We start from the raw sequence: 9,708 nt of genomic DNA on the forward strand, positions 1-9,708 counted from the left end.
ATGGAGGGAAGAGGAGAGTACGGAAAGATGTGGCATGGCAACCATCGCTTACGGTTATCAGTGAGAGAGTCTGATCAGGAACGATGACTGATGGAGATGTTCCTTTCTTTTTTTTCTTTGAACAAATTAACATGAACATTATTTCTCTTAAGTCTCAAATAAAGATACAGTCTGTTTGGGGGTGGCGGCCTTTAGATTTGGTAGCTTCTTGGGAAGTCATTGTGGTTGTTTATCGATCGGTACGTAGCCAGGCAAGGCATCCTCCTTTTTGTTTTTATTATTTGATACAAAAAATGCCACATGTTTGCCGTTATCCATCGATCTCTTGTATTACTATTATATATAATTAATTAATAAATAAATAAATCGTTTTGTATTGCTTCGTGTGCGTTTCTTTCATTAGTGTAGGTGAGGATATATATCATGTCATGTCTACATCCATGCATGAGTTTAGAAGAAGAAAGCACGCCTGTGAAAATCCTTGTTGTTTCCGTTGAAGATTAATGAACGGTCAACGACCTTAAGCTGTCTGTCAGACTGTCAGTGATGCTAATGGTTGCAGTACTACTACTACCTACCTTGTAAAAACAAAGAAAATAAACCCTAGCTGGTGAGTTTGTTTTTGGGTCTTCACAGAAACCATATTTATCAAAGTGTGTGCAGAGGAATATAGTGGTTAAACCCTAAAAGCCAAATGGGACGAGTTCATTTTTTTTTTTGTTGGTTTTCTTGACCTTTAGTGCTTGGAGTTTGGCTTCCCCACCCATTCATCATTTTTTTTTTTGATAGGGCCCAACTTTTGAGTAGTCCTTCTCATGACCTCTAGTTATACAAACGACAACAAGAAAGAAAAAAGCATCCTTATTCCTTATTGTGGTCGATGTTAACTGCGATTTATTTTGCAATTTCTAATTGTTAAAAAGAAACAAATTTGCCGAGGTAACCAATTGATAACGTCTTAATTTTTCGTCAAGAGAATCAAGAATCGAATCCCATTTTTCATATATATATATATATATTAATATATAATATATATATAGTTGGAAGAAAATAAAAATCAATTAGTTATAATAAGATGCATAGTCATTGAAGTTATAAATGTGGAGATGGGTGACGGTGCAAAATTAAGTTGCAGTACATAAAACCATTCATCAAAATTAATGTTTTTGGTAAACAAGAATTCGGTAAAGATTTCATGTCCATATACGGTGTTGAAAGGGCAAATTTTTATTTTGATAGTATCAGTTATTTTACAAGGCAAAAAACAGCATCACTGGAAGATCCGATAGTTAAGAACCCTGTTTTTGAGTAACATTATGATAATAATAATGGTGTCGGAAAAAAATAAAAATCAAAAGAAGAAGAAAACCGATAGCTGATAAAAGAACCCAACCCCAAAGGATATAACGGAGAGAAAATACTCAGTTCCAATCTTTCGCGAGAGAGAGAGAGAGAGAGAGAGAAAGAAGGCGACCGTGCGAATGGAACTGGAAGACACTGTAGCAGTAGAAGTGAGAAAGCAAGAGGAGGTGGTGGAGACATGGAACCAGAGAAAGCAAACCCAGATAATGCAACTCTCCGAGAAGCTCATCCATGGGGATCTTGATTCCCAGATAGAAGCAGCAAGAGATATCAGAAAGCTGGTCAGAAAATCTTCTTCGTCGTCTTCGTCTTCTTCGATGAAAACCCGCTCAAAGTTGGCAGCGGCGGGCGTGATTCAGCCCCTAGTTTTAATGCTTGTCTCTCCCAGTCTGGATGCCCGGGAAGCCTCTCTCCTCGCTCTCCTCAACCTCGCTGTACGCAACGAACGGTAACGTCTCTCAACCTCTCTCTCTCTCTCTTCTTCTTCTTCTCTATCTATTTCTATTGGTATTTCCTGAAAGCTTTAAACTTGACATGTGGGTTTTGGTGTTTATCCTTGGGTGTGCGTATTTTTGGGTGTTGCCGAGGAATGGTTAAGAATGAAAAAATTACGGAAACTTGGTATTTTTTAGGGGTTTCAATTTGGCAGGATTCCGAATGTTTTATAATGTGACATGTTGGAAGTCGAATCGGCATGCTATATGGAGGGTTCGTTGGTATATGCTGGAATTCGTTGAAAATGTTTGTGGATGCTTATTGGATCTTAGGAATTGAATTTTTAGGGTGAGCGTCCGTTTGAGGCATTTCTTTCTTAAGATTTCTGAGAAATGGTAAGAAAGAAAAAGAGTGTGGAATTTTGTGTTACATAGGGTGTTTTCTTATTATAGCTGTAGACTCAGAAATTTGGGTTCGATTCCCTTTAGGAGTTTCTCTAGATTATCTGATATATGATTCTGGTAGATGGAGTCGTTTAGCTGGGCTTTACTTCCCACGGGTGGAATCCGAAGGACCTTGTCTTAGTGGGGTTCCGTGTAATCAAAAAGAAGATTTGAGTTTCTGTTTAACTTGGAAATCAACGTGTAGATGGGTTTTTTCATTTTTGTATTCTGATGTTTTTTCTATTTAATCTTCGGTCGAGAGCAACAGTTATGGTGATGTCTTACTCATATTGGGTGTCCCAGCTGAAGCCTCTAAATTGAATTTATTTATGTGTGTTCACATTTGGTATAATAATTTGTTTATATCTCACTTCATGAGAGCTTCATGAGAATCTGGACAATCTTGAATTCTTTGTCTGGTTGGTTGCTGATAAAATTGAGAAAAGAGGGTTAAGAAGGAAATTTCTATGTACGTGATTTCGATTTTTTACGGGGTTCGGACATTAAGAAAATCTATTCAATCAATCTACTTATTTGTGTTTGGCTGAGTTTGGGGGAACACCATGCTTCTTTTTCACATAAATGCCGAAAATACTAATACTCAGTCTCATTTGGTTTTGCATGAAAAATGAACAGACGGAAAGAAAAATTCTTGAACGTTGAAAGCTGAGCTGATTTCCTATCATTTTGTCAGAAGCCAAAAGGCTTTATAGGGTTTTATGAACTTTTTTTTTGAAGGCCATAGTTCAATGCTGAGAATTTGGATGGAGAAATTTGCAGTTGATTGATTCTTTGTGTGAGACTAAACAACTTTGTGGGATTACTCTCTTTGTCGGCATTGTGTTGGAAGTATGCAGTTGGGGATTTTTAATATCATAATGAATGGTTATATGATAATTTTGATTCAGGAAATAGGTTTAAAATGTTTTTGTTAGTTTCAAGGGGCCGAAGTGGGGCCAAATGCGGACTTGTTTGTGGTGTTCAAATATACAGCCTTGTCTTTGCTGACCTTGTTTTGTATTCTTTACCACCGTCTAGTATAGCCCCACCACCATCAAGAAAGCAACCTTTCTCATCCTTTTTCCGGGAGTGGATCCTTTTCAGTTGTAGAAAAATAGATTTTGCCTGATGAATGTTTCACCACAGTGATGCATTCTCATTATCAGAAGTGTATCTGCTTGAAAGAAATCCTTTGCTACATTTTATTTTCAATTTTCTGAATGTCGGATAATATTTATTTGTTTGTTTGAATTTGTTGATTGTTTGATATGCTGTTGATTTTTGGTATAGGGTCATTTATATTTTTGTATTTATCAGAAACAAGGTCAAGATAGTCACAGCAGGCGCTGTCCCTCCTCTAGTGGAGCTCCTCAAGTTCCAAAACGGCAGTCTGAGGGAATTAGCCACTGCAGCAATCTTAACACTCTCAGCTGCAGCACCAAACAAGCCCGCTATTGTAGCTGCTGGAGCTACACCACTCTTGGTCCAGATCCTCTGTTCTGGAAGCGTTCAAGGAAAAGTTGATTCTGTTACGGCTCTACACAATCTCTCCACTAGCACAGAGAATTCTGCAATTCTTGATGCAAAAGCAGCTCTCCCTCTCATTAACCTCCTTAAAGAATGCAAGAAGTATTCCAAATTTGCTGAAAAAACTACAGCCCTACTTGAAATCCTTTCCAACTCCGAAGAAGGACGAATTGCGATTTCAAAATCTGATGGCGGGATTTTAACCCTTGTGGAGACGGTTGAAGATGGATCTCTAGTCAGCACAGAACATGCAGTTGGAGCTTTGCTCTCTTTGTGCCAGAGCTGCAGAGATAAGTACCGGGAACTCATTCTTAATGAAGGTGCAATCCCAGGCCTTTTGCGACTGACCGTAGAGGGCACAGCTGAAGGTCGGGAGAGAGCTCGTACACTTTTGGATTTGCTTAGAGATTCTCCTCGAGAAAAGAGACTAGCCTCCTCAGTTTTGGAGAGAATTGTTTATGACATTGCTGCCCGGGTTGATGGAGCAGATAAAGCTGCTGAAACTGCCAAGAGGTTACTGCAAGACATGGTTCAAAGAAGTATGGAGCATAGCTTGAGTCGCATCCAGCATAGTGCTGCATCTTGTACACCCTCGGATATTCGATCTACATAATTTAACCCAATCTATTATTATTATTTTTTTTTTTGTGTGCTTAAGAAGGTAGTTGACTAGAAAGTGGGTTAAGAGTTTTAATCTGAATCTCTTTTGTTTGGCAAAGCTCCTGTACTTGGCTAGTTTTAGTTTATTATTGAAGGTGGAAATAGCTAAAGCAAAAACGAATCAGATTTTAGTGGAGGGTGGTGCAATGTAACCTCTTGGGTATGTTGTATATCTTGATTTTGGTCCTGTATATAGATTTATATGTGCCGTACTGGACATATATAGCTTTGAATCACGAACGTAGGCGATGGATGGTGCATCACCATGAGACTCTAGTCGGGTTTGTTCAAAATTGTGTGGATGGAATTACTTTGGTTCTCCCTTGTCATGGTAGAAACGATGGATCCCCCCATACTTGTTTTTATTTCTCACTTGTGGTGGCGAGGAAGAAAACAGTGAGTATAAAACTTTAAGTAGCTTGAAACATTCAAGGTGCACCTAACCTATATATCCTTTACACCTTCTTCTTCTTCTTTCTTCTATATATATAAATATATATATATATATATATATATATTTCTTTCAAACTATGAGATCTTCATTAAAAAAATTGTAAATTGAGTTCAGTTACAGGAAAATAATCTAGACTTTTACAACTATTCAAAGCAAAATCAGAAAATTAAACTTAGACTATTACAGAAGTTGCTGGTGGGTCTTTCCCACTATGAAAGTCCAGCATGCACTTTGGCAACTTGATGAGGGGTATATCTCCAAAAATAGCATTTGAAGAAATCCATTGTGCCATTATATGCGCACATTGGTTTTGAGCCCAATATGTTTTAACAGTATTTCAACTCTCAAATTTGTTTAGCATTAATCTGGTATCCCTTATCCAACCTTCAATAAGCCAATCAGAGTTTTGATGAAGATGGTGTAGAGTAGAAATTATTACATGTGAATCACCTTCCAAAATGATATTTTTCTATTGATTTCTTATTGCCATTTTGACGCCTATGAAAGCTGCTAGTGCTTCTCCACAATTTGGATTATAGCTAGATGATCTCTTCCTACTGTTGAGGCTGTGCTACCTACCTGTCTTACCTCTACATCGAAGGTTACTGAAATCTTTCTTATTTCAGGGGGGTTGCCATGTATGGGTTTAAAAGTCCAAGCCTTCCTATGCTTCTGGTATAGCTTTGAGACTTGCACTACAAATTCTTCTTCTATAAATATATATATATATATATCGTCTGTGTAAGCTCAAAGACTAAAGACATACATTGATATTCATTTACTTGTGTCTCGGTAGATCGCAAAGGGACGTGGGATCTCCTAACTCAGGCCAAATGAAATTTCCAACTGTTTTTATCTTTTGTTTTTCAAAAAATGATTAATTAATAAGTCAAATGGGTTTCTTTTACCTATATATAATATATATAGATAGGTGATCAATCAAATAACTGCAAATGGGATATTATTATGCAGCATGTACTGTGCTTTTTTAAGAAATTAATAATCTTTCAAGGATATTAATTTATTTACAAATCTATTTATTAACACACACTAAACATACAATTAAATTAAACCATTTTAGATTAAGAGGTTCATCTTAACTCATCTCAATATTATTTATTATTATTTATAAATCTCTTTATTATTTATAAATAGTATTAACACATCTCATTTCATCTTCAGCTTCATCAAATTTTATAAAAAGTATTTGCCTTTTTTAATTATTTTATACAATTATGACGAGTCGATCTGATCTGAAGGTAATTACATATTTTGCCACTGTCGGTGTGACCGTAATTAAACTCTGTGATGCAGCTGTAGGCTTCCTCCTTCCTTCCACGTGATCAAAGTAAAAAATTTAATTAATTTATGAAAAATAAAATAAAAAAACAGTTAAAAGTTTTTAAAAAATGAAAAATAATAAAAATAAATATAGTGAATAGTATGTAAAAATAAGAAATAATAAAATTAAAAAATTTATAATATCCTCGTCTCTCTTCTCGCTCTCTCTCATCTCTCATCTCTCATCTCTTTTTTTTTTTTTTCTTACTGGTTTAATAAATCATTGCCCCCCACACTTTTGTAGAAATCTTAGCAATAGCTCTCACTCCTCACCTGCTCTCGCACGCACAGTCCTTGACTTTGTAGACACCCCAGAGAGTAGAGAGGAGAGAATTATCGTGCTGTATTTGCTTCATCTTCAGCTAGGAAAGGTAAGATATCCAAATACCCTTTATATTTCATTGTCTCTTCAAAGACTAATATTTTTCTATTATCTTCCCGCATTCAGTCGTAGATCTCCTATATTTATATCATTACCATCTTCCACGCATTACTTTCAAGATCTGATATTTCACCATCCCCAATATTTCTAAACTAAATTTTATTTCTCAATTACTTCATTCTTCCACTGTTGCTCGTATTTTTAGTTTTCTGGTGTTCTTGTTTCTTTGTTTTGTAGGAGATTTGGACGATCCTAGAAGCTTCTGGTGTTGAAATTTTAGCTGGGTATTTTATGTTTGCCGTTATATAGTAGATTGGGCGATTGCAGAAGTAGCTTCTGATCCTTAGAAATGCTGGATCGGTACTCGGCATCGAGGTACGGAGGCTTCCGGCCGGAGAATCTGGGCCAGAATGCCCTGGGAATGATTGGTAATCTTTGCTTCACCATGTTTGTGCTTGGTGTCTTAATCTTTACAATTATTGCCGCCACTTATGAACCCGAAGACCCTTTGTTTCACCCATCAACCAAAATCACCACATTTCTCACATCCACCTCCAATGCCACTTTTAAATCTGATAACACCGTTGTCAAGACCGGTGAGGATTTCATGGCCTCGAACCAAACCGCATTCGCCGCGTTTATTAACATAACAGATGTCGACAATATGAGTCTGCCCCTAGTTTCAGACCATGGTACTAGTAGTACCCTTGAAGAAACCCATTGCGAGGGCAGTATGGATACCCCAATTGATTGTAGGGATCCTGAAGTATTCCATATGATGATGAGGGCTGCTATAGAACGGTTTAAGGATATCCACTTTTACCGGTTTGGGAAACCGGTTCCTGGGTCTAATGATAGCACCTGTGATATGGCATGGCGATTTAGGCCCAAGGAAGGGAAGACAGCCTCCTTTTATAAGGATTACAGGAGGTTTGTGATTTCAAGGTCTATTAATTGTACCCTTAGTGTGGTTGAGATTGGTGATTACCACACAGGGGTGAATGCGAGGAAGAGGAAGAAGAATCAGAAACCTGGGTTTGAGAAGAAACCAGAGAAGCAAGACCAGGTTACTACGTTGCCTGTTGTTGGGGAGGTTGTGAATGATACCCTTCCCGTGGTTGAGTCTGAAGGTTCATTTGGCCGAGGGAAATACTTGATTTACGAAGGTGGTGGTGATAGATGCAAGAGCATGAACCATTACTTGTGGAGTTTCTTGTGTGCTTTAGGTGAAGCTCAGTACTTGAACCGAACATTGGTTATGGATCTGCGTATGTGTTTGTCTTCAATTTACAGTTCATCGAATCAGGATGAGGAAGGCAAAGATTTCAGGTTTTATTTTGACTTTGAGCATTTAAAAGATGCAGCATCTGTGTTGGACCATGGTCAGTTTTGGTCAGATTGGAATAAATGGCAGAAGAAAGATGGGTTGAGTCTCTATCTCGTGGAGGATTTTAGGGTCACGCCAATGAAACTTGCCGAAGTGAAGGATGCTTTGATTATGAGAAAATTTGGGTCTGTGGAGCCAGACAATTACTGGTACAGGGTCTGTGAAGGGGAGACAGAGTCTGTAATTCAACGACCATGGCATCTGATATGGAAATCAAGACGGTTGCTGGAAATAGTGTCAGCGATTGCATCAAGGTTGAATTGGGATTATGACTCTGTCCATATTGTGAGAGGGGAGAAGGCAAGGAACAGGGAGCTCTGGCCTAATCTTGATACAGATACTTCACCTGATTCACTTCTATCAACCTTGAGGGACAAGGTTGAAGATGGGAGGAGCCTGTATATTGCAACAAATGAACCTCATACATCGTTCTTTGACCCTTTGAAGGATAAGTATTCTACTCATTTCCTTGACGAGTACAAGGATCTTTGGGATGAGAAAAGTGAGTGGTACTCAGAGATGACAAATCTGAACCAGGGGAATCCAGTTGAATTTGACGGTTACATGAGGGTATCAGTGGATACAGAAGTGTTCTTGAGAGGGAAAAAGCAGATTGAAACCTTCAATGATCTCACGAACGATTGCAAGGATGGCATTAACACCTGCACTGCTTCGGCCAGCTAATTACCACGTATGAGGTTCCAAAAGTTGGTTCTTCCCCACGTTTGGGAATATCCAGGTGTACCTTTTAGTTATTCTGTGTTGCATCTGAGAACTTGTAAGCTTTTTTAAATCTATTGTTTTAATGAGTTTTGTACCTGTAAACCCAATTATGGATGTTTCAATACTAGTTTTCTTTTGAGATCCTAATTGAACTTATGTTTCTTGAATTTAATTTCTGAATCCAGTCGTATGGAAATGCTTCTTAGATTGTGTCTAAAAGATTATTTTTCTGTTGATGGTCATATGAATATATACAACTCAATGCTTTTCATTTTTGCACTGAGGTATTTTATGCACGAAATCGATCAGGGCTCATCTTTAGGGTGACAAACAGTACCTCAGTTATGGCTGTGAAAAGGGAGTCATTTCAAGATGCTTCAGAGACTGTAGAGCAGAACCAAATCATCCTATTCCTATTAAGGGCATACATTTATCTTGATCCTACAATGTTGTTCATTATGAATATCATTCGTGCTCTTACTATATAGTTTACTTTAATTTTTTAAAAGCTTGGGGCCATTGTATTGCATGTTTATCTCTGTGTAGTATAAACTTCACTTCTTTCTTTCATTCTTTCTGTTAATTTTTTTTCTCTGTTTATTTATTAATTTATTTTCCTCTGGGGTTCCTCTGCCAACACTTTTTCTTCTCGGGAGATTAAGGTTGTATTTGGTTGTTGAATAAAACTCAACTCATCTCAAATCAATTATTGATGAGATTCACTACTTTTTCAACTTCTCATAAAAATGTTAAACTCATTTCAATTTACTTCATACATTTCAACCTAAAAAGTTAAATTCATCTCAACTTAAAAAAGTTAAATTCATCTCAATTGAATTCACAAAATATTACTATTCACAACTTAACTTAACTCGTCTCAATATCTAAACGCAATATCTAAACGGCTGCAGGGTTTTGGAATTATTATATTTCTAGTGGACACACACACATATAAGTTGCGAATATGTGACAAAAAGGATAAAAAAAGAAATTT

General features: G+C 37.2%; 2 protein-coding genes across 3 annotated transcripts; both read left to right on the top strand.

Moving 5' to 3' along the window:
• The first annotated feature begins 1,338 nt into the window (after positions 1-1,338).
• Positions 1,339-4,751, top strand: LOC109000755 (U-box domain-containing protein 2). 2 transcript variants are annotated; one of them, XM_018977745.2, is made up of 2 exons: positions 1,339-1,810; positions 3,531-4,751. In XM_018977745.2, the coding sequence occupies exons 1-2, from the start codon at positions 1,482-1,484 to the stop codon at positions 4,378-4,380; spliced, it is 1,179 nt and encodes a 392-aa protein (XP_018833290.2). In that variant the 5' UTR covers positions 1,339-1,481; the 3' UTR covers positions 4,381-4,751. The 2 variants fall into 2 exon arrangements, with proteins under 2 accessions (XP_018833290.2, XP_018833291.2); XM_018977746.2 differs by having other exon boundaries at positions 1,343-1,810; positions 3,558-4,751.
• Positions 4,752-6,386: 1,635 nt separating this feature from the next.
• On the top strand, positions 6,387-8,910 carry LOC109000757. Its single transcript, XM_018977747.2, has 2 exons — positions 6,387-6,593; positions 6,842-8,910. Exon 2 carries the CDS (start codon positions 6,954-6,956, stop codon positions 8,673-8,675), a length of 1,722 nt encoding a protein of 573 aa, XP_018833292.2. The 5' UTR covers positions 6,387-6,593; positions 6,842-6,953; the 3' UTR covers positions 8,676-8,910.
• Positions 8,911-9,708: the final 798 nt, after the last annotated feature.

The sequence above is a fragment of the Juglans regia genome, chromosome 1, assembly GCF_001411555.2.
Source record: "Juglans regia cultivar Chandler chromosome 1, Walnut 2.0, whole genome shotgun sequence".
In the NCBI taxonomy this organism is placed as follows: Eukaryota; Viridiplantae; Streptophyta; class Magnoliopsida; order Fagales; family Juglandaceae; genus Juglans; species Juglans regia.